General features: G+C 47.1%; 1 protein-coding gene and 3 long non-coding RNA genes across 5 annotated transcripts in view; all 4 read left to right on the forward strand.

Annotated features, from left to right (window-relative positions):
* Positions 1-1,276: 1,276 nt before the first annotated feature.
* ACKR3 (atypical chemokine receptor 3) lies at positions 1,277-6,775 on the forward strand. Of its 2 annotated transcripts, none has more exons than XM_032445870.1 (2): positions 1,277-1,389; positions 4,843-6,775. In XM_032445870.1, the coding sequence occupies exon 2, from the start codon at positions 4,870-4,872 to the stop codon at positions 5,962-5,964; it is 1,095 nt and encodes a 364-aa protein (XP_032301761.1). In that variant the 5' UTR covers positions 1,277-1,389; positions 4,843-4,869; the 3' UTR covers positions 5,965-6,775. The 2 variants fall into 2 exon arrangements, with proteins under 2 accessions (XP_032301761.1, XP_015723304.1); XM_015867818.2 differs by lacking the exon at positions 1,277-1,389 and adding an exon at positions 1,840-1,931.
* Positions 6,776-7,112: 337 nt separating this feature from the next.
* LOC116653648 lies at positions 7,113-8,074 on the forward strand. The gene is made up of 3 exons (XR_004307847.1): positions 7,113-7,336; positions 7,541-7,631; positions 7,962-8,074. It is a non-coding gene; the product is annotated as an uncharacterized LOC116653648 (long non-coding RNA).
* Positions 8,075-14,064: 5,990 nt separating this feature from the next.
* On the forward strand, positions 14,065-17,649 carry LOC107316357. The gene is made up of 3 exons (XR_001556307.2): positions 14,065-14,283; positions 16,748-16,927; positions 17,455-17,649. It is a non-coding gene; the product is annotated as an uncharacterized LOC107316357 (long non-coding RNA).
* Positions 17,650-18,496: 847 nt separating this feature from the next.
* LOC107316406 overlaps positions 18,497-23,784 on the forward strand; it is a 57,492-nt gene continuing 52,204 nt past the window's right edge. The window contains exons 1-3 of the long non-coding RNA XR_004307926.1: positions 18,497-18,595; positions 19,543-21,083; positions 23,350-23,514. This is a non-coding gene — a long non-coding RNA (uncharacterized LOC107316406). The remainder of the gene's footprint in view (positions 18,596-19,542; positions 21,084-23,349; positions 23,515-23,784) is intronic.

Below are 23,784 nucleotides of genomic sequence, written 5' to 3' on the forward strand. Positions count from 1 at the left end.
ACACCTATCTCCACTGGTCAGAGCTTACCCTTGTGTGTGTTTATCTTCAGCACTGAGCACAGCAGAGTGCTGACTTCATTCAAGGCCCTGTGCTGCCTGTGGACAGCATGGATAGCAGAGGCTGGTGGTGGGAGAATCCTGCTGCTGAAGAAAGCCTGCTAGCTGTCACCCTTCAAAACAGAACATGCAGCTGTAGGCCACATTACAATTGCTGGACAATCTCTTGCTCAGTTCTCATGGTGTAAATCCAGGTCCTAGGAGAGAAGGAAATTTGGGTGGGTGAGAACTCATCTTGCTGCATCTGTGCAGGGAGTTCCTGCTTGATGAGCTGCCTCAGAGCTCACATCTCTTGGAGGCTGTGGTTGGGCTGCCTTTTTAACTGTGGTTATAGAGCAGAACTAATCTCACCAAGCAAGTAGCGTGGGCCCTGTGCTGATCTTATCTGGGGTGCCCAGCTTTTCCACAGCTCTGCTCGCTGTGCTGTAGGGGGATGGTTTTGTGTTGTGTGGTTCTTTGAGACCGTGTTGCTTCGCTTACTGCTCAAGCATTTCATTCCTGAGCACCGAGCAAAATCTGGCTTTCATAATGGAAAGGGAATGGGCTCGTCCCTCCTGCGTGTGGAACGTGTTCTCTGTAAAAGATAGCTGGAGGGAGGGACCTGGAAGGGCAGCGAGGGCTTTGCTTCTGCTTTGCTCCTGCTCTCAGCAAATGCAAGAGAGGAGGCTGCCTGCAACTCCTGGACAGAGAGCAGCCTTGTGGTTGCAGATGCTGGATGGTATTTTTGGAGAGGCTGTAATCCTTGATGTTATTTTCTGGCGCACCAAGTAAGGAAAAACCGCTTGCTTTTTTTGTTGTCCAAGTGACTCTGGACTTCTGCAAGAGTACTTGTATTTTTTATTTTTATTTTTTTCTGCTTAGGGTTTTCAGAGCCTGATTTAGCCAAGGGCTTCAGTACGGTCTTATTTTTAAACTGAAGCCTGTCGTTGTCTGAACTCATCATGCTTCAGCCTTCACAGGCTTCGGCGAGCAGGCAGAATTTAAGCAAATGCCAGAATGCTTTGCTCATTGACAGCTGTGAAGTTGGGAGGGTCTAACTGTCCTCATGCAGGGGGAGGAGAGCGAGGTATGTTTCATCTCACCTGCTCCACCTGAGGGCTTCTGTCCTTCCTGGCACCCAAACCACAGTGGGTTAGGCTAACATCAGTGCATCCTTTCAGCTGTGGGAGGTGTCGTGTCCGCAGCTTAATCATCTCTGCTTTGCTGGCAGAGAAACTGAGGCTGATTAATGCCCTTTGCTTGCAGGGTGTCATCCATGGACTCTGCTGCTGCTTGATGATGTTTGAATGGAAGCTTTTGATTGCCCGTGGAAATATGTTTAAGTATCAACAGGTAAACAAAATGCACACTTTTTGGTGGTGTTTTGGTTTCCTAACTGCAAGAAAGATATGGAGGGTGTCCAGGATGGTTTGGAGCACAAGTCTTATGGGGAGCAGCTGAAGGAACTGGGTTCAGTGAGGAGGAAGCCCAGGGAAGACCTCACTGCACACTGCAGCTCCCTGCTGGGAGGCTTTGGTGAGGGGGTGGTGGCCTCAGGTTGCACCAGGGAAGGTTCAGGTTTGATGTTGGGAACCATTTCTTTTCTCCGTGCTGCTGACAGTGACTCGATGAGGCTCTCTTTACTAGCAGCGCTTGTGGCAGCCCGGTGTATGGTGAAGGTATAAGAGCCGCTCTCGCACTGCCCTGCCCCGCTCCGGCTGGGAGAACCCTCCCTCCCCGTTCTCGCCTCAGCCCCCCGAGCTGTCCCGGGCCGGGGGCGGGCGGCGGGGCCGGGCAGGGCCGCCCTCCGGAGGCGGTCTCCCGTTGCCGCTATAAGGTCCGACGGCGGCGGGCGGCGCTCAGTGGCTCGGAGCAGGCGGCACGCCGGCGGTGAGGTAATCATGGCGGGCGGCCGCGGGGGGAGCCGGGCCGGGCCCGAGCATCGCGCTGTTGGGGCTGAGGTGGCTGTGTGTCCCGCGGTGGCAGGGCTGGCTGTGTGAGACGGGGTGACACGGCTGTGCTTGGTGCGGCTCGGAGCGCAGAGTCTCGGAGATGGGGCTTGAAGCGGAGCGGGAGGGCGGGCAGGCTGTGCTGCGGTGTGTGGCTGCACCCTGCTGTCCCTACGGGGAACCGAGTGTGCAGAGCAGGATCAGCTCTCTTGGGTTACCTGGCTCTGCTCTCCTGGGCTCGGTGCTTACAGGTGGCAGGTAGAGATGGTCCGTCCGCCTCTCTCCCTCGCTAACCGGTGAGGTTTGTCCGAGCTTGAGCCTTATAAACGCGGAGCATCTCATTTCCCTTCGCTGGCTGTAGGGGGAAGCGGTGATCGCTCGGCTGCAGGCCCCTGAACTTAGTTGGGGTTATAAGCCCCTCTGCACAGGTTCAGCAGTGCCAGTGTTCCCTGTGACAGCTCTTCGGGAGCATCGCAGATGTCATCCTCGCCCTTGTACAGGGCTCTGTGCTGGCAGGGAGAGCTCAGGTTGCTTTGAGTGTGTTGAGGCGAGGTATGAGGTGAGAGGACTTAGCCAAACAAGCAGTTAATTTGGTTTCAATCTCAGCCTTGTCTTTCAGCATGCCGGCCAGATGAAAGACTGGAAGGCTGGATAGGTTTGCAGCAGTGAGCTAGATCCCCTCACGGGGCCAATTTGGGCCCTGTTTGTGGAGAGATTTGATCTCTCCTGGCTTGTGTGCATGGCCCTCCTCATTGTTAGTGCCACCAGCTTCCCCTTCCACCGGGACAATAGTGCCTTGAATCTTCTCCTGTAATCTCCCCTCTTATCTCCCTTTTCTTCTTCAGTTTGTCTCTGGCAGAGCCTGGCTGTGGCAAGGCAGGACGGGTGGGAGCTTTGGGAAGAGCTGATTATGCAGACGGAGGAGTAAGAGGTGCTTTGTGAACCCTTTTCAGAGGCATGAAGTTTCCCCAGCCCAGGTGCCAGTCCTCTGTGGGGATGAGAAGAGACCACTTAGTGCAGAAGCATGTCCCAACTCTTCCTTGCTCTGTTGTCTCCTTCATATGTTACAACATCCTAGAACAGCTGAGTGTTCCTTATGAGTTTCCATAGTGCAGGCTGTCTCATAAGCCCCACCAAAACCTGCATCCCGCCTGAGAGATCCTCTGGGGTGGTAAGGATGTTGAAAGATACAAGTGGTTGAGTAAGTTGTTTCTCTGTGTGCTTCCCTTGGCTTGTATCAGTTACTTGGATGCTCAGTGCGAGCTTGCCCTGGGACTTGGAGCAGGAAGCCAAAGGATGCTCTCAGTTACAGGATTTACATCTTAATTGTGGGGAATAATGAGGCTTCTGGCTATGTTTCAGGAAGTTAAAGTGTCTATAAAGGATTTTATATCTGAAGGAGGGGGATTGATGAGAGAAATGCAAGCTGAAACTACCAGCTAACAAGGGCAATGAACTAGAAATGCTTTTCTTGACAGATCCTTTACTTACTGTATCCCTTAACAGCTTGCTCAGGCTGTCCGCCTGGTAATGGCCAGACAAGCAGAGTAAGAGAAAGCTACTTGTTGCAGTTAAACTGGGAGAAAGGATGGGCTGTGAAGCCTGTTGGTGTTGCTGCTGTGTGTTGGAAGAGATACAGCTGCTGCACAGCCTGTGCTGCAGATGTGGCTCCAGAGGCTTTGGAGCTCTGCAGAGTGTGATCCACCTGTGCCATCACTGGACCCCGGCTGTCCTGCCAGGTTGGGCGGCATAAGCGGGACAGCTTTCCTTTGCCACCTGGCCTGGTGCTCCAGGGGAATGAAAGGAGTGCTACCCTGGTGTGGAAGCAGGAAGAAACTCTGTCTGGCAGGTGTCCGACTAACCCAGGAGCAGCCTTGGGTGGTATTGTTGGCTCAGCAGGGCAGGAGGCCTTTTACACCACCCCAAAAGCACAACAGTAATTAGCAGTCCAGCTCAGATCCTGTGCGAGCCGTGTGGGTCTGCTGGGTCCTTTCCTTCTGCTGGCAAGGAACTGAACAAGTAGCCCAGTGCTTTGTCTGCCAATGGGGGAAGGGGCTGAAGAGACAAGAAAGCAGGTTTAGAAAAGAGAGAGGGTGGGGAGGAAGCAGTTGTTGTGGAGCCAGCTGTGGTGGGGGGGAGTATTTTGTAAATCAAAGCTCTCTTCTAAAAAGAAAACTTAAGCCCAGCAGATCTACTCAGCGGTCAAGCTCTGATTCTTTTTCCTCAAAGCTACGTGATAATCGTTAAACACAGGGGATGCTTTGTGAAATAGAATTGAAGGGAAGGAGGGAGAATGGAGCGGGATTTAAATTTAAAATTGGATGAGGGTACAAAGCCCCTTAGTTCCCCATTTCTGCCTAATGCAGCTGGAGCCGGACTTGACAAGATGCTTAGCAGAGCTTGTGGTAAATGTTTTACGGTACCGTGTATCAGCCAGATCAATTCTACTATGCTTGAGGGAGTGCAGATAAAATGGCTTAAAGATTCCCCTGCTGAAAGCGATAGTATCATCATTTATGCTGGAGAAGACAGATTTAGTTGCCTGACGTTTATTTGGCCACGGTGTACTTTGCGGATTTCACACCCGGGGATGATAGCCAACCTGATGATGTCAGACACGAGCCGCAGGAAGAAATCCCACACAAAGCTAGCGCTGTTCCTCTTTCATGGACCAGATGAGTTTTGTTGTGTGTCTGTTCTGCTTCCTTTACTCCGCAGACCTCTTTAATGCAAGTGTGTTAGCAGAGCGGGACGTCACTAAAGCTGTGTGTCTCGCATGCGCTTTGTGGTACGAAGAAAGCAGCAGAAAAATACCCATTAACTCAGGTCTTTTCTGTTGATCCCACTTCTTCTACAGGTCGCTTGAAGCCTGAATTAAGCAAACATGAGTGCGCTTGATTTGACTTCAATCCTTGATTTCCTGGAAAAGGCCAATTTAACGGAGATGAACTGGATGTGCAACAACAGCGACTGCATCACAGTGGATGCGACGACATGCCCTGGCACACTCAACAAAAGCGCCCTGCTCTACACCCTGTCCTTCTTCTGCATTTTTATCTTTGTCATAGGGCTGGTGGCCAACTCTGTTGTGGTGTGGGTCAATCTCCAAGCCAAAATGACTGGCTATGAAACCCACCTCTACATCTTCAATTTGGCTGTTGCAGATCTGTGCGTTGTCATCACGCTTCCTGTTTGGGTCGTCTCCCTCATCCAGCATAACCAGTGGCACATGGGAGAAATCACGTGCAAAATAACTCACCTTATATTTTCCATCAACTTGTACGGCAGCATCTTCTTCCTGGCATGCATGAGCGTGGACCGCTACCTCTCAGTCGCCTATTTCACCAATTCCAGTAACCGCAAGAAGAAGATAGTCCGCCGCTGCATCTGCATCCTGGTGTGGCTTCTTGCCTTTACTGCATCCCTGCCAGACACCTATTTCCTTAAGACAGTCTCTACCAGCAATGAGACCTACTGCCGTCCCGCATATCCCGAGGAGAGCTTCAAAGAGTGGTTGATTGGCATGGAGCTCATCTCTGTCGTTTTGGGCTTCCTTATCCCTTTTCCAGTCATTGCTCTCTTTTACTTCCTCCTCGCGAAGACCATCTCTGCCTCCAGCGACCAAGAGAGGAAGAGCAGTGGGAAGATCATTTTCTCCTATGTCGTGGTGTTTCTTGTCTGCTGGCTACCCTACCATACGACTGTCCTCCTTGACATCTTCTACAGTCTGCATTTCATACCCTTCAGTTGTCAAATGGAGAACTTCTTGTACGCCACGCTTCACATCACTCAGTGTTTCTCTCTAGTCCATTGCTGTGTCAACCCCATCCTCTATAGCTTCATTAATCGCAATTACAGATATGAGCTCATGAAAGCCTTTATTTTCAAGTACTCTGCCAAAACTGGTCTCACGAAGCTTATCGATGCTTCCAGAGTGTCAGAAGCAGAGTATTCTGCTCTGGAGCAAAATACCAAATGACTGGAACTCCAGAAGGAACCCTCCTTGACTCTTTGACTTTTCCCCTCCCCTTTCCTTATGCTTGTTATGAACGGGGCATGAATTACAGCCTACACAAGAGAAATAGCGAACTGTAATTTAAGAGTAGAATCAGGCACAATATGGAAGTGGTACCAAAACTTAAGCGTTTTGTTTGTGTGTTTTGTTTGATCTCCTCCTAGCCCAGCCTGGACTTCTTGACAATGCTATGCAAATGGAATTGACTTCCTAGCAGACAAAGCCATTGTGTACCATAGATAACATGCGTTTTCAGGATAAGCTTTTTCCTTCCATGTGTGGGTTCCCCCTTGTCTCATTGTATATGTTATATATATAGTGTGTTGTATTTAAAAGCTCGAGACTTTATTTTCTGGCTGTTGGTGTACCTTATGCAATTGTATTTGAAATTGAAATATATTTTTATCATGTATTTGATGTATATTGCTCTTGAGCGTATCCAGTGCGCTGTAGTCTGAGTGTTAGACTGCCATTTGGTTTTAACTGTCCTTGGTAAGAGGATGACAATGATCTCTGATGTGCATCCTTGCTGGCTGGCACGATTCATTGAGCATAGCTTGATGTGGTGGTCATAGCCACGTGTCTGGAGAGTGAAATGTATGTGTTGTAATATAGCTACCATCATGTTAAAATTAACAGCGTTGTAAGAGTTGTTAACTCCTATGCCTGAACTTCACAAACCTGTATCCTTATGCACAGAATGAATGGTCTTGCTTCTGAGAGTTGTCTCTATTTGTAAGTTATTTTTGTAAAATAAAGATCTGGAAAAACTACATGTAGGAGTGGTTTGACTTTGCTTTCCCCGATGCTGCTGTCCTGCTCCTTAGAAATGAGCTGAAAAGAAGACATCACAAAGCTGCCTTTTAGCTTCTCTTGGATGCGGTAACAAACAGGTCAGTTGTTGGTTACATTGGATGACAGCAGTGAGTAGGAAGAGGGGAAGGAATGGGGAGGAATGTGTAAGGATGTACTCTTTGGGAAGATGAGGCTGATGGGTTTATAAGGTTGGTTAAATCTATTGGGAATAATGAAAGCAGTGTCTGTAGCTTAGAAATAAACATGTAGAACAAAGATATGGAAGCACATGAATGGAATGAATGTTTGGACTAATCCATTTTCAGTCCTCTGCAGTTTTTGCTTGCAGTAGAATTCTCAGAGGTTAGCAGTCCTGAAAGCATTAAATCCCTTTTTCTTTCTTCTTCCCTTTGTTACAAGCAGCTTTAAATATGTGTTGTTATTCTGTCAAAGTGCAGGACAAGATTCAGCTGGTGCAGGATGTGTGGAGAAGACCTTTTTAAAGCCAGTGAAGATCATGTCATCCTCATCCCAGGACAAGGTAATTAATGCTAAATCAATGATGCTGACTCTCTGCTGCTGCTCTGTGTGTTTTGCAACTTCAGTGCTTTGTTGGTGAAGGTTATAGGCACATACCTGTTATGAACAAAGCATGCCCTTGTCCTTCTGAAATCCTGATAGTCAACAGCTTTATAACGACTGTGTTTTGTTTCTTTCTTTACGGTACATTGCTGTCTTTGTGAAGATGATGCGGTACATCCTGGGTAGCACTGAGTGTTGAGGAGATCCTGCAGCATGAGCTGGACTGGTAAAGTCTCCAGGCGTTACACTACCAGGTCCGTTACAGCTCCTTGGATGGGAAGGCACTGGGGTTAAGCAGCTAGCTTTTCTCCTTGCCCCTTGACTGCTGTCTGCCCGGAGGTAGAGCTCAGACATTGCCTGCTGCATGTAGGATGCCAGAGCCAGCGTAACTCAGCCCTGACTGCTGTCCTCCTCAGGGTTTGGTCTGCTACAGGTTAGCACAACTGCTTTCTGAGAGTCGGGACAGGGTCCCGCTGCCTGCTCCTGAGGAATAGGGAAGTTACAGAGTTGGTCGTAATAGAAAATAAGTACGCTGGGGAAAGAGAATCTCTTTATACGTATCTGTGTATCTATATCTGTTCTAGGGTGTTTGTGAAGGTGTGTGGCACGGTTCCCCAGCTGACGTTCATATTAGGACTAAAAAGGTGCTTCTGGGCACCATGGAGTCTGATGTGAAGGAGGATTTTTTTGGCAGTAACAGGTGGGTGAAAACACAGGTCCTTGGGGAGAAGAGAGTGTGTCTTGCAGTGACTGATGCAATGCCTGCTGGAATGCTGTGTGGCCAGATGTCCCCATCCTGGAGCTGGAGTGTTATGAGGGGCCCCTGCTGTTTGGTGCAGGACTGTGGTCTGGGTCCCAGCAGTGCCTATAGATCCTCTCTCTGACAGCTACAGGTGTGCAGCACACTTGGGTCCTTGCTTTTCCAGGAGGCTTTTGATAAAGTGATTAAGTGTCAAACCTGACGTGTCACGATCCGTGCAGGAGCAAATCCTCCTGTTAAACTGTTGGTCTGATAGGATCCCATATAGGATAACTGTCAGGTTCTCCCATCTGCCTTGCAGGCGGGCACCAAGCAAATGAAAATACATCTGCTCCCTGAGAAAGGGTTTGTATTTTATTTTTTATTTTAATAGAAAGTGCTTTATTGTTACTCAAACACAGATTTCCTTTTATGAGCCATAAATGACATTCAGGTGTAGCGCAGTGACTTTAAATCTGATCCTCTGGCAGCCATCAAGATATTGTATTGCAAGAAACGCCTCATAGGCTAACTGGCCCGTTTGTCCTTAGACTAATTCATGGTTTCAGTGCTCCTGATTTTACATACTAGTCTTTGATGAGTTCAGTGAGCATAAAAGCTATTTAAAGTTACTAAGAAGCAAGAAATAACTCATCTGTGAGCAATATTTAAGCACGTGTCTGCAGCAGCGCTGCCAAAGCCAGATCTTAATCTGTTTCAGAGAGCTGCTTGATGAGGCGAGTGTGACTGGTGCAAGGTGCTCAAGCAGTGGGGCTCAACACTGTGTGAAATGCAAAAATGGGATGGGTTTGGAGGGAACTGACTTGTGTTCAGTCCCAGTGTGGAAATCCCAGTGTGCTTCTAGGCTCGCTTTTCCCATATGGTGTGTGGCTGAAGAGCATCTGGGCCGGAGTCTTCTCTGATTTACACCCTGGCTTTACTGTTGGATAATGCTGCTGATTTGAAGGGAGCTCTCTGGGATTTATAGGGCTTTTTATAAGAAGGATCAGAATGTTTAGCAATAATCCTGTGCAGGTGCATGTGAGTATGTGTGCCTCTGCAACTCTAATGCAATGTAATACCCACATACAGCAATAATGCAAAGACATAATAATGGCAACAAAACAGATAATAGCAACGTGAAATTGCTTTTGGAAAAGTACATCCATTACAGGACTATAATATGATTGAAACCAGGCTCGTAAAGATCCTGCAATGGATAATCCAGCTGTATCCCCAGAGCAACCTGGCCTTTCAAACGCCGTAGTCATGAGGAAAAATCGATCCCCTTCTGTTTTGGTAGTTGTTCTTTTGAAAACATATCCCTTTGTTTTGTTCTTCACTTGGTTTAAATCTCTTTGTTTTCCAAGCATTATGGGAGTGTAAGGCCTTATCTAAAGGCCTCTGTCCTGGAAATGTTATGACTTCATAGCACCAAAGAGTTGCCAACATCCTTATAATGCTATGAACCTAGAGAAGCCACACGGTACTGTGGCTAAACATCTGAGCTTCTGTCCCTGCCTTGATGCCTTTAAGTTCTACTGCTTCCCAGGGCCCTTTCCCTGAGGGGCAGAGTGACAGCAGCCAGGAAGCCCAAAAAGAACCAGAAGTTAGGGGATAAATGCTCATTTTGAACCTGCCTCCTCCATGGTAAGCTGTTCTCTTTCCAGTTGAGATCATGAGCCCAGCAGAAGCTGGTCTGCTGCAGGGTTCCATGCATAAGTACGTCTGTCCTTATGGCAGCAGCATAGAGAAACAGCTCACGGGAGGCACGTCCTGATGCTCCTCCTCTTACAGCTCAGTCAGAATGCAGCCGAATCATGACACTAGGCTTCAACCCTTGAGGGCAAGCATCCAAATGCTTTTACAAAACAGAGTGCTGGGAAACCACCCAGACCCTGTGCTGATGCCAAGGGGCACAGTGCAAATGAGAAGTGTGAAATCCATGCTGCTCAGTGGGTCATCATCAGCAGAGGATCCAAGCTGCTGTGTGTCGACTGGCTCTTGACATCAGCTGGTTTTAAGCCAGCTCTAATGATGGATGCTTTTACCTCTCCCCCCTGGGTTAGACGGGAAAAATCCCCAAACCCCATCATGTTTACTGTCCGTACAGTGCCATTTCCAGACTAAAGAAAATGAGTTAAATTACACTGTAACAGAATAATACTGACAACAGCAGAGGTCAGGAAACTTTTAAGCAAGGTTACCCTATCGACTGCGACAGTGAAAGGATAGACATCAAATGCTTTGCCATGAAAGGCTGAAAAGAAGTAAATTCAGCATGATATATTGAAGCCTGAGTCTCTTTCATATGTTGCAGAGCTCTGACATAGCAGGTTTACTGTTCAAGCTGTGATATGTTGCCTTGCCAACATATATTCTGAGTTACCCAGGCAGATTTAATGTTTTTGCAGTAGTGGCTTTTTCCCTTTTTTTTTTTTTTTTTTTTTTTAGGGGGCACTTTTTTCTTTTCACAAATTGTTGCAGGAGATTTCAAACCTACCTAGGAAATGCCCTTAATCAATTTAGTTCCACCGATGAGTATGAAAACTCACATCTTTCTTTTTGCTTTCTCTAAACATTGTCTCGGTCGCTTTGAGTAGGGCTGACCGAGTCACAGCTTGACAGAGAAGTGCTTTTTGTTGGTTTTTATTTTTTACCCATCCAAGTGGCAGCTATGTTTTGTCCAAAGGGATTGATGTGACTGACAGGTGTTTTGAATTTCTCAACTCTTGAGGTCTCAAAATGCATGACAACACACACACAAACACACACACAAATCCAGTTTGGTACAAGGCTGACAGACGTCGCATTCATTTTCCCCCCTCCCCTTCTCTTTCTTTTTAATAAGTCAGTGTTTCTGGGCCACCTACAGGCACGTTTATGTGTTCTGCAGTGGGCGAATCTGGCTTACACAATGAGCCCAAGTGCAGGCGTAGTGCATCAGCCTGGATCTCTCCACATCTCAGGGTTGCAGCTCCCATTGCAGCAGCTTGTGGGGGATCTGTTCCCACTGTTTCCATATTGATCTGGGACTTTGTCCAATGGGCTCACAATGCTCAGATGTTCTTACTGTTTAGCACTTGGGTTGTATGCCGTTGCCTCTCACTGTCCTAGGTAACGATGGGGACAAAGTGGATTTACTCACTCTGGATTGTTCACAACAAAGAACCAAACCTCTTCTGGAGGTTATCCTATTCATTTTTGCCTCCCTATGAAAAACATCAGCTACTGGAATTTTGGCTGTGACTTGTCTGTGCAGCCCATAATTCCTCTGTAGTGTGGCCATAGGCTTTGAGTTTCCACTCAAGGTGAAAGGTATGGGAATCCTGTGCTGTGCAGTGGGTGCTGATCCCTGTAGGATGTGGTCCTGAGTTCTTTTCTCTAGCCCAGCCAGCTTGTTTCAATGGCTGGCTTCGATTTCAAGGTTGCCCTGTTGCTTTGGCTAGGGGCGGAGGTGATGCTTTTATAAAGAGAGTGGTGATGGAAAGAAAATCTCTCTTCTCATTTCCCGTCCTGTCTGGACTGGTGAATGCGGTGTTCTTGGTTGACGGATTCGAAGGAGTGAGGGAGGCAGTCAGTTGGAAACATTGATTCTGCAGGCACTTGAGGATCGCCAGCCACTGCTTCCTCTTGGTTCGGCTTGGCTGGTTCACCATGGGCCCAAAGTGGTACTGTAATGGGAAGCTGGCTGGTGGAGGAGCATCTTTACCTTCTTTTGCAGTGAATCACTAAAAAGCTGGAGTGCCGAGGATTCCTTCTTCTGGGAGAGAATGGCCCTCATTGTAAGTCTGAAGAATAAAACAGCAAAAAGAGAGAGGGAGGCTCTTCCCCACACATGCCCCAGCCCTCTTGGCCAAGAGGCAGGCTTGCCTTGTGTGTCTCAGCCACATTTCATTTTGGCAGTACTTGAGGCTTTCTAACCCTTGCCTGGCTGTTGTGTCTTTGGGGGAAGGTGAGAGCCAAGCATTGTTTGTGCGGTCAGATTATAGGGTGGTAGAGGCTAGGAGATCCCTGGGTGAGGAAGAGAGAGGAGCATTTAGTAAGAGAAGCATCAGCAGCTCCAATGGCTTCTTATGGTAAGCTGCTCTCCCTCCACCTCCCAGCACCATGGATCTACCATCTCCCCATTGCACCAGGTCATCTCTCAGTCGTGCTTTGGAAAAAGTTGCTTTGGGATGAAAGCCTGTATTGAAGGCTGGAGGCTTTCCTACAGGCAAACGTCCTGGACGCCTGAGAGGTGACTGCTTGGCTCAGCCTCTGAAAATTGAGATGCAAACCTGAAGTGCATTACACCCCTCCAGGGAGGGGTTTCACACTTGGAAAAGCTTTGTGAGGTTTCCAGCATCTGCTGCTTCCAGTCAGGCTGGAATCCAAAAGTGCAAAGGCCCATGAAAGTGATTAATAAAGAACAAAAACCAGACCCTGAGACAGGTTCAGCTCCACGACTCCTCTGAAAATGTAAGTGCACTCTCTGCTGACATGCAGAAGTCTTGTGCTTTACTGGGGTATTTCTGAAAACCTGCCCTTCAAACAAGGCCCAACCCTGGATGCTGTTTTTATAAGGGTTAAGAGCACCTACAGGTATAAATTGCATGGTGCCCATTGACATGAGTGGGTTATATGTATATGCCTTCATGTGGCTGTGGAGCCTGGCTCAGATAATTCAGTGGAAATGAGTGGAATTTACTTGCACGGGCAGGTGCTTCTGTACACGTACTGCTCTTTGGGACCAGTGGCTTTTTGACCATGTTTTGTATTGGATCTTGGAGGGGTTTGGGGCAGGCAAGGCTGTTTCCTGCTCAAGGCAAGAAGCAATTTGGAGCTGTCTGCAATGTGCATAAGGAAAGGGTGCTCAGGCAAAGGCTCTCCTAGAGTCCGTGTGGCCCCCGCTACTAGATAAAGCTGCTGACTTTACTTAGGCCACGTGATTTACAAGGGAAGGGATTTGTCTGCCCTTTACTGCTGCTGCAGCAGAGGCACCTGTTTGAATAGCAGCACTGTTTCTCAGGCTAGATGAAACCCATCTGGTTTAGTTTGATTGTGCCTTCTCTTGTCTCCTTCACCTCCTCCTGCCCCTTTAAAACCCAGGGCTGATTCTTGCCCTTCTCCACAGTGTCCCAGAGCCTTATCTCTCCTTTGCACTGGCTGGGGAGGACCCAGGTCCTATCAGTGGTGCTGCAGGCACAGCCCCGCCTGGACCAGCAGCCTGAAATCCCAACAGTGTCCTGCCTTCCCTCTTCAGAGCATGGCTGCTCTCTGACTTTTTCCACTTGTTGCACAGTTAGCTTTTCCCAAGCATGCTCTGTGGTCTGGTTTGTGCTGATGGGTCGCTGCCCTTGAGCTGGATCAGACAGAGGTCTCAGTCCAGCACTGCTGCATCTGACCCTTAACCAAAGGGGAAAGCAGCATGGAAGAGCCTACCCCTGTTCTCAGGAAAAGGCGGCTGGATGAGGACAGACCTTACAACCTGCAGCAGTGGTTGCTTTCCCAAAGGACTGAATTCCTGGTCCCCACTGTTTGTTCAGACTAAGCTTCCTGCCAGGGGTCATTTCTCTGGTTCCTTTCACCAACATGCACAAGTGATTACGCTCTGTAAGAGCCATTTTCAGGCTGTAGTGCCGATGGAACAAGAGCTATGTGTGTTCCCTTCCTGTGCACTGATGCTCTCGCTGCCTGCAACGCTCCCAGAAACGAAGGCCAGGTTTGTAGGAAGCAATCTCTCATGTTAGAGTAGCCCGTAGATCTCAGACAAAGCAGACAAGCCATTCTTCAGGCTAAAAGCCTATCTGGTTTTCTTTTTCCCCATTTGTATCAGCGCTGTTTTTCCCATCTTTATCTGTGCATTGCATACAACTAGCTGATAGAAGACATGCACTGTGCTGTCCGACACTGAGATGGGCAGCAACCTGTGATCTGGTTGAGCTCAACTGTAACCTGTCTCTGTCCTTGTGTGCAGGTGATCCACACTCAGACAGGCTCTACCTATCCATCCTCCATCAGCCAGCTGCCCACAAAGGCACGACTACCTCTTCTCCTGGTACAGAAGCATCCCTGGAGGTGCCTTTCCCAGGCAGCTCATGGGAACTGGGGTCACATACAGCCCCCTTCCCATCCTCATCCCTGGCTGCAACAGCTGGGTTTGTTTCTCTGCGAGTCTAATATGGGTAAGTCGTATATCACAGGGGTAAAAATTATGGCTAGTTCTCTAGTGCCAGACATTTGGAAGCATCTGGTTAGATAGAGGAGTACCCAACATGGATAAATCATGTTTTAAAAGCTTGTAATTTTTTTTTCTTTTAAATATGTATTTTATCTTATTTTTATTTGTTCTTCCACCTCCTGGGGCATCTCCCCAGCTGGCTGTGGAGGAGTGGTTGTCAGGGGAAGCAGAGCCCAGCAGATGCTCTTTTGGAAAGACAAGAGAGCAGTAGAAGAGCTCTGAATTCACTTTTATACCTCATTGACTTGGGATTGCCTTTTAAAAGCTGGATTTTCAGCTAAAGTGGGTTTCCTTTTACTCTTCTGGCAAAAGAAATGTTTTTCATGGGGCTTTTCTCAGAGCATATGTTCTCTTCATTTAAAAGCTGGCTTTTTAAAGCTCTGCTTTATAACTGCGTCATATACCAGTGCTTATATAGTAATTCCCTGCTCCTTTCTTATGGCAGAATACTCTTTCCAATTGCGTGTGTCTTTGTCAGGCTTTGCCTTTTGGAACTGGAGTTTTCCACCTGAGGTGTCTGACTTGGAGTCAGGTTTTGAGGGGAAATAGCTGCTTGGAGTGACCCACTGGGTCTCCCTATGGTGGCTTCCAGTGGAATGGAAAGCATCCAAGTGCAGCAGAGGACGGGCAGCTTGGACTGCTAGGACACCTCCAGCCTGGGTCTGGGTTTTGGAACTGGATGAACTCTAAAGTCCCTTCCAACCCAACCCATTCTGTGATTCTATAATTTAAAGCCTGGGAAGAGGGTGGATATCATGTCTCTGCCTCGGTGCCCCTTTGTTAACACCTTGCTGCTAAGCCAGACTGTTCTGTGTTTGCAAGTAGGGAAGTTTGCTCTGCCAGCAGCTGTTTTTTGGGTTCATTTTGCTTGGCATTGTGGAGGAGGGTTTGCACTGTTGTTTATTGGTGACTCCATCCCAAACGGCAGGGATCCTGCTATGTGTATGTGTAAAATGACCATGAATCAGTCAAGTGCAAGGGCATAAATGGTGGAGTCAAACTGCATTTCTGGGCACGTGATCTGCTGTATGTGACCAGGATTGAGTCCAGATGTAAACCATGAGCTTGCCCAGCAGTAAGCAAGGCTGAATTTAAGTTTTACTTGCACCCACGAGACTCGATGTGTGCGGCCCTGCTTTGCACTTGTCTCCAGAATGCTGGTGGGTGGCCAGGCACAACCCAGCTGCACTCCCTTCTCCGTCCAGAGGAGATGCCAAGGGAACAACAGCCATGGGATGAATCCTCCAAGTCCTTTGAGGACTCAGCCACATCACCTTGCAAGTGGAAAGCTGGAATCATCCCCCACATTTCACAGCTGGGTGCTTGCTTAGATAACACAGATCTCCATTCTCAATGGCTCTGTTCTTCCCTCCTGCAGAGGTGCTGTCCTCCTCTCCAGCGCTGCCTCAGCTCTTCCATCTTCAGTAGCAGCAGTAGTAAGGGGAAAGACTGCCTGGAGTGCAATGGGCTGACTCTTCTGCCAAAAGAAAGACAAAGAAAGGCATTTTGCCCTCCAGAGAAACCCTGAAAGTGAAGATAGCCAAAGTTAAAAGGAAAAAAAAGATCATGTTTACATGATCTAGAGCCCTGGCCTGTTGTCTGTTGCCCGATGGGCAATTAAGCTCTCCAAACATGTTGTCTGCCTGCGCGTGACAAGATAGGAGGGTGTGAGTAGAGTGTTATTGATAGCTTCTGGACGCGCGGTGTCCTGGGGGTTTGTGCTGGGGAATGGCGCAATGGGAGATCTCCCCTGGAACACCCTTTATGTTCAGTTCACAACTGATTTGCTCCAAACAAACGACCAAGTGCATAATCTGCATGAGAAAAGCTCGCGAAGAGACAGAGGCTCAGCTGTGAGATCCCATATGATAATACGTGTGTGCGTATGGTAGCTGGGTGGGCTTGGAAAGGCCTTTTTGGCTGAAGTCCATCTTCCAGGGAGAGCGCGAGAGGCAGCTGACTCTATGGGTTTGGTAGCTGAGACATAAAAACTTGCTGGACCAGCAACTCACTGAGCTGATTTCTGCAGGGCTCTGCCTCAGTGTCCTTCTATCTTGGAGTAGAGAATAGCCAAAGCCTGCAAAAATCATATCTTGTTTCTTGGAAATCTTTAAGTGCCGGGTATTGCTTGGCTCAGTATTTAGCCCAAGTAGATTACGAAAGGCAGGAAGAGCTTCTGACTGTGCCATATCTGGAGCATAGGTGTTAAAGACGTATTTGTGAGCCAGTCAGAGAAGAATGCTGAGGAAATCCTGTTTGGGTTAATCTTGTTTAATTTTACAATCAAAAACATATGGCTGGCCATCTGGTGCTTCTTGCAATCAAATATCTCACAATTAACAGTAATTTACTTGCCCTGAGACTTCCAGGATCTTTACATGTGCTTTTTTTTTTTCCTCTATCTCTAGTACGTGTGGTCCCCTCCTGGAGCACTGCTGGGTGTAAGCAGAGCCCTGGAGCTGTCTTTATGAAGCTGTAGTGGAACAGAGGTGCAGGGATCCCAGGGGCAACTTGCTTTCCTGCTGCACCTTCTGCTCACACCCCCCAAGAACTTCTGCCTTTCAGACCCCCCAGGAACCACGTGCAGGGTAAGCCAAGTGGACTGCTGCGCATACCTGCACATGCGTCACTGCAAAGAGAAATAAGGCTGCAATTAAGGGGAATATACTAATTACACATCTATGTTTTCCACCAGGCTTAGGGATTTCTATAGACCTCCAGATGATTATAGCCAAAGCAGGTTTTCTGCAGCAGTTTAAATTACTGAATGTAATTAAAAAAGATGCAGATGATCTTCTGCTTTCTGGGGGAATTAGAAGTGAAATGGGATGCAGAATAAGACCCAGCAGGCAAATTTCTCTATGCATTCTTTCATCCAATTTAGAGACCCCCAGGATGCACCACACTGAAGCTGCAAGGTCTGATGGACCACTAGGATCACAGAATGCTCCAAGTTGGAAAGGACCCATAAGGGTCTTCAAATCCAACTCCTGCTTCCGCTAAGAGCTGTACAACCAGACAGCATGTTGATAGCTTGCCTTGGTTTAACCTAAGGATAAATTTGGGTCTTTTAAACTTGCAGTCTAATAGAGGTACTTTCCATTTCTGCCAACAGAAGTTGCAGCCAGGAGGTGGACGTATCTTGCTCTTCAGGAATGATGGGAGCCATCTCTGTGAGGCAGTGCTGCATTGTTATGTGATGCTGTTGAAAATGGCATTTCTTCTGCTGAAATACCAGTTTGCTCCTTCAAGCTCTTTATTTTTCAGAGGTGACATTGGAATTGGCAGTCTCTTCAATAACTTCAGGTCTCTTTTGAGTATGTTTTGAATATGTTGCCCATCCACCTCTGTAGCTTAATAGTATGAATAGAGAACATGAATAAATGAATTCCAGACGAGAGATCTGCATACCAGGAGGTTAGGGCTCTCCCGGGCATTCCTATGTGATTGCTAGCTCTGTTTACTATCCTAATATTTTTTTGCTAGCAGATGAGGAAGAAAATAATTGAGCTCTTTCACTCCTCCTCCACAAAATCACTGGCTTCATATGTGTTCACTGGCATTCATATGCTTCGTATCCATATGGTGCTCATTTAATTGGTGAACGGAGCAAAAAGATGTGTTCAGGTATGAGGGTAGGTTAGACTGCTGTTACTCTCCATCCTCCAGATTGTTTATTGTGGAATAGAGAGAAGCCTTCTGAAGGGCAAGAGCACATTTTAGCAGGACTCCCAAAGGGGACTTGCTATCGATTCGATACGCACAGCTAGCAGGTATAGAGTTTCATGGTGCTCCAGCAGCTGAGTTATCAGATCTCAAAGGTGCAGCTTGGAGTAGATTTGACATTCACCCAGAGCAGCTCACCATCCAGTCTAGATAGTGACAGTTAAAAAAAACAAAGTGATGAGTACCATGGATGTACGGGTCGATAAAATTGTTGTTATTAGAACAGTGGAAAAATGCTGAGTCTTAGGATTCAGTGCATGTGTTTGTGGACACTTCTAGGCAAGTGCTGCTGGGTTTTGCACAGAATGCATTTAGGAATTTCTCCACTCTGATTCCCCCCCCCCCTTTTCCTTTTTCCTTGCAAAGCCACATCAATCTCTTTTGTCTCCCAGTGCAGGGTGATTTTTGTTCTTCTTTTTCCCACAGTGCAACCTGTGTCTTCTTTCTCTTCTCCAGAAGAAGAGGAGTGGGTGACCCAACGATGAGGATCTAATGGGTGACCCAGTGATTAGGACATAGGCATCTGGCAGGTAAGGAGCAACTTCAGTAGGAACTCTCTACTTACAGGGGTGTGTGCAGTAGGTCACTAAGTGTATGTGATTACGAGGGCTGATAGCTTTGGTCTAAACTCCACTCAAGGTCAGGTTTGCCCACACTTTCATGCTGTTTAGAAGGGAAGGTGCCACCATCCCTGACAAGCAGAGGAAAGTCAAGGGGCACCAGGGACGGATAAAGGACAATGAATCAGCCATGCCACGAAGTGAACCTTGTTCTTTAGGAGAGCTGGATCTTGCCAGCACAATAGCTAGATTACACAGCCATTTCCTCCAATTACCTTCTCTGTCAAATCTCTGTGTCATCTGGCACTAGGAAAGTTTGGTTTCAAATTCATTGTGAATCGGGGCAGTGACACCAGAGATTTCTAAATTAATATCCTGCCAACAGGAATTGAGCTTGTTTTTTCCAGTCATGTCAGTTCTGATTCTGCTGCTTGTCAGAGAAAACTTGGTCTCGCCATCTCTTTTCATGGGCATGGGTTAAGGAAATCTCATGTTGCTCAACCCAGCACTGTGAGCTTGTCCCATGCCTTCCTCTCTTTGTTTCTGCTTTCACTGTCGATGTGTAGGTGTGGGATGTCTTCCCAGGAGCTATTGGTAGTTTACCTGCAGCCACAGGGCAGATTTGCCCTGGCAGCTTGCTTAAATCTTCATAAAGTTCGTCCTTCCCTCCTTCCTGGCTGGGGAAGGTTGGGAGGTGTTGTGCACTATGGTCCCATGTTAAAGCAGCTTCTTGCCTTGCCCAGCAAAGCAGCTCTGAGTTAACCGAAGGGGTCATTTGGCCTGTGAGTAGCTGTGGTGCCTGCCTCCTCTTCCTGCTCACAGTTGTGTGGCAGTGCAAGAACGGTTAAGACCTACAAGGGAGGTTTCAGTGGGGTATGGAGGCTGCAGTGGCTGATGTTGTGTTACTTCTTTCATAGGTGTCCAGAAGAGATGAAGGTGATGCTGCACATCCTGGAACTGGCCCGGTGGAGCTGAGAGTGGATGGATGGATGGACCAAGTGCTGCTGATCCGTGGCAGTGAGGCTGTGCATTGTATGTGGAACTGCTCACGTGATTCCTGTCGAGCCATAATATTCTTTCAGAAAGAGAACTGACCAGATGCCTTATTATTATTGCTCACAATGCTGTCCTCAGTGTACAACAATCCATCACGGGGCTCGGCACAGCCCTACAGAAAAGTCCCTGACACGTTTTTACAGAAGGGCCAGGTTCTCACCGCTTGTGTGCATTTGTATCTCTTGACAAATAGCTGTTTGACTTCAGTTTTGTTCCAAGACAGTGGTGTCAAGCGCAGGGCTCCTATTCAAGTGCCCACCAATGGTGGTGCACAACTCACTGCTTCCTCTTCTTTTCTTGCTTTGTTTCCTTGTGACAGTCACCATTTCTTTTTTTTCCCCTTCTTCTCACGTATCTCATAGGTTTGCTTTAAAGATGGTTTTAAAGGATATATTCAAAAAGAATGCCTTTAGTAAGAACTGTAAAAATGGTTCAGGACTAGATGTGATGGGTAGTTGCCATTTGCATGGGTTGCTGATATGACTCTTAATTATATTTTGGTCATTTTTCCACGTTGATTAGCAGACTGGCTAACAACACCTTGGATGTGTTGAGAAATACACAGTTAAGGAGTGTCTGAACAGGGTCTCCTTCAGAGGAATCCAAGTCATTATTTGAGTGTACCACTCTTGAAGTTGTCTCAGTGGAGCTCCCAGGGGAGGGATGAAGTCCACACGCAGCAGTGTGTGCAGCCCTGGCTGTGTAATGCCAACCTGGTTGTTAAATGTTTTGCTTTATAAATGAGGAGTCTTTCATATTCTCCAGACTGTGTCTGTCATGTTTTTTCCCTCTGACTTTAGCGAGTAATTTGTGTTCTCAAAGAGCATTTTCCATCACACGAGCCTGAAATGGAAGAGGATTTATGGAATGGAGAGCATGAGGCACCAATTCAGCAAATACCAGAGTGTGTATGTAAGTGTTTGCAGGTCTAAATATGCAAGTGGTCTTGATCTTCTTAAGCTGCTCCATACTGCTGACTCCAAAGGCCGATGTGAGAACCTGCACACAGTTTGCACGTGAAGATTTTTAGAAGTTTTTGTGTAATGAGAGCTTTGTCACTGTGTTGACTGAGTATTATCTCCCACTCACTACTATTCTCAGCCTGTTTAATAGATTTACTGCTACTGAGCACCCTTGGCAGATGCAGAACATCATGTTGTTGGTGCAGAGGCCTCATTACTTTCTTAAGATCTTCAGCTTCCAATCTGTTACATTTTGGCAAGTATATGATGGTGTATCTGACCTATTATTGTTTCTTTCTTCTTCTGACCTCTCGATGCATCCCAGCCATGGTTCGTCATTACAGAGGCTGTTGGTGGCCCTGCCTTTGCTATGATACTTCCTCTGGAGTTCAGCTTCGAAGTTATCTCACATCATCATTGCAAACCTTTTTTCAAGCCAGGTAAAGCCTGAGGGGTCTTGTGGCAGATAAATGCGTGTCTTAACCGGTAATTGTAAAGTTGGGCTCTGTAATTAATTTTTCTATAAAACTCTCAACCTCAAGGTGAACTTTCCTCCTTCTATTAATAATTAGCATAGGGGAAGAATACCCTTGTCTGGAGGCAGAAGACAGAAATGAGTGGGGAAGAAAGGCAATTAACTCCTTTGTGTGAATGATAGATGTTGTTCGCTTCGTGTCTGGGGACATGAAAAGCCACATGAAACAAAACTTTGGCTGTGGAAACAGCATGGTTTTAGCCTTTAAAAGAACTGGAGTAAATAGCCCTTCAACAGGCACCGCAGCCCCCACCCAGCAGATTCCTCTCATTCCAACATAAGCTCAGAGATACCTGTGTGATTCTTCATAGCAATCTGTTTAACCTGTTTCTGCTTTGGGGATCATTGAGATGTCCTTCCTGTGGTTTTTTTTTATTATGGATTTTTTTCTCTCTATTTCCCTTTTTTCTTTCCCAAACACGAGGCTCAGATGCACAAGCAATTGCTTGGATGCTCATCTTAGCCCCTCTGAGCTGCAGCTTTGGGAAAGGCACCAAATATCAGAAGGGTTAGCGCTTCATTATTTGCATTAATTTAAAGGCAAAACTCCTGCATTGGAGGGCTCTTGTCAGAGAACAGGCCTTCCCCAGATCTTTACATGGAATTGGTTATGCTGTCCAGTGAGCTGGAGTTCCCTGTTGAAGGACAATGTGGTGCATCCCTGTATAAAGCTGTGGGCAGCAGGGCTTGTTCTGCCAGATTCAAAGGGACGAGATTAACATCCGACAGATGCAGGTCTGACAAACCTTAATACTGAAGATTTAAAGTCTGCTGAGCTGCTGCGCATGGTAATATAGCAGTTAGTAAAGATAGCTTCCTGAAAATAGCTTTGTGGCAGGAGAAGTGTGGGTTAATAAAGGCAGGATGAAGAAGATGGTTGAAGCGTTTGTTGATTGGCTGGACTCACTAAGAAAAAAATAATCCAAAGGCAATTTCAGCTGACCCTACTGAAGGCTTTTGGGGAACTCTTGGGAGGAAAGATGAAAATGCTTTTGATCCATTAACTTTCATTTGCCCTGAACTTTTTCTGCCGCTCTCACACTTTTTATTTTTTCCCTGATAAAAACTGAAGCAAACTCAGAAGCTGTTTCAATCTGAAGTAAAAAATGCCTTTCAAAACGTCGGAATGAGTTTACCTTTATGAGACCTTTCTCTCCTTTATTCCTTTTGTCTTCCCTCTGCTTGCCTCTGAGCAAGCATCGTGCTTATGAAAGGAAAAAGGCGATGCCTGTTGCTTCCACTCAGTTGCTAGCGTGCTCCACTTCGCCCCTTGTATGATCTTTGCTTTTCTGCTGTTGTGGCTTGATGAACTCTCCTCTCTGTGGAGTGTCCCTGTGCTGTGATTGAGGTGCAATGGCTGTATTTTTCCTCTCTCCCAGATTTTGTCCTCAGAAACTAGCCTGTAGTGCCTAGTTGTGACTGTAATCTATCACTGAGCTCAGTATGGAGTGACAGCCTACAAAGCAGTAGGTAGAAATGTCATTCCTGCAATGAACACAAGTCTACTTCTCACCTTCCATTCTGGGTTATTACCTTTTGAATCTGGTTGCAGCAATTAGGGATGCACCCTGGTTACATTTCCAAGCCTCTGATACTTGTGTATCCCGCAGTTAATGGGTGTGAGATGTGTTGTAATGCCATCAACCACTTTGCTGGAGACGATTGAGTAGAAGTGCCTTAAAACATGATCTATTCTCACCACTGAGCCCTGAATTTTCTTCCAGGGGATCCCAGTGTGCTTGTGTGTCTTGGCTCTGCAGGTTATAGGGATGCTGAGAGATAAGGGAGCTGTCATGTGCAGTTGTGATTTGTGGGGCTGCTTTGAGGCAGGCAGCTTCACGATGGGCGTGAGTTTTGTTTTTGCTTTGTTTTGCTCGTTGCAAAATTCTTTGGCATAACGCCTTTCACCTTGTCTCCAAATGAATGTTTTTCCTCTGCGTCCCACTCAGTGACTCAGGTCAAAGGCATCTTATTTAGTGCAGTACGTTCCTTGCTTTTTTGCTTTTGCCAGATGTGTGTGAGCTCTAGGAAGAAAACGAGAATGGAGGCAAGTGTTATGTGTGGCTTTGTTACTCAGAGCAGTAGGCATTTTCTTGCTGACTCCCATACAGTGAATTTAAACCATCTGAAAAGAGTTTTTTGTTTCTTTCTTTTTTCCTTTCACATTTCAGAGACCTGTCTGTAATTCGTAGCTTACCAGGGTCTGCAGGCCAGAGGCTGAGAAGTACTTCATCAAAGGAGCTGAGTGCTGGAGATGTGGCTGAGATAGAAATGAAGGTCTAAAGTCCCAAACTGGAAGCCACCGAGGCCTCCTTGCTCAACTCCCTCCTGATGCTGTGAGTACCTCTTCTCAACCTGTTTGATCCCAGAGTCTTTAGGGTAGCTTACAGTGCTGTCTCTGGAGTCTGTTTAAAGACTGAGGCTGATCAGGATGGAGAAATCAAGTGTGTTTATGTGTCCATTCAGCTCATCAGCTTTCCCAGTATAAACTCATGGGCTGAGTAAAGGCCAGCTGTGGTTCTCTCCTTTGGCAATGGAGCTGCAGGATACCATACCCCATACCCTTACTTTACCTCTGTTAGAACTTGTGTTGAAAACCATGGTAA

The sequence above is a fragment of the Coturnix japonica genome, chromosome 7 (assembly GCF_001577835.2).
Source record: "Coturnix japonica isolate 7356 chromosome 7, Coturnix japonica 2.1, whole genome shotgun sequence".
Classification (NCBI taxonomy): Eukaryota; Metazoa; Chordata; class Aves; order Galliformes; family Phasianidae; genus Coturnix; species Coturnix japonica.

Excerpts from the sequence above, each read along its gene's own strand:
- ACKR3 (XM_032445870.1), top strand. The coding sequence starts at position 4,870 with ATGAGTGCGCTTGATTTGACTTCAATCCTTGATTTCCTGGAAAAGGCC.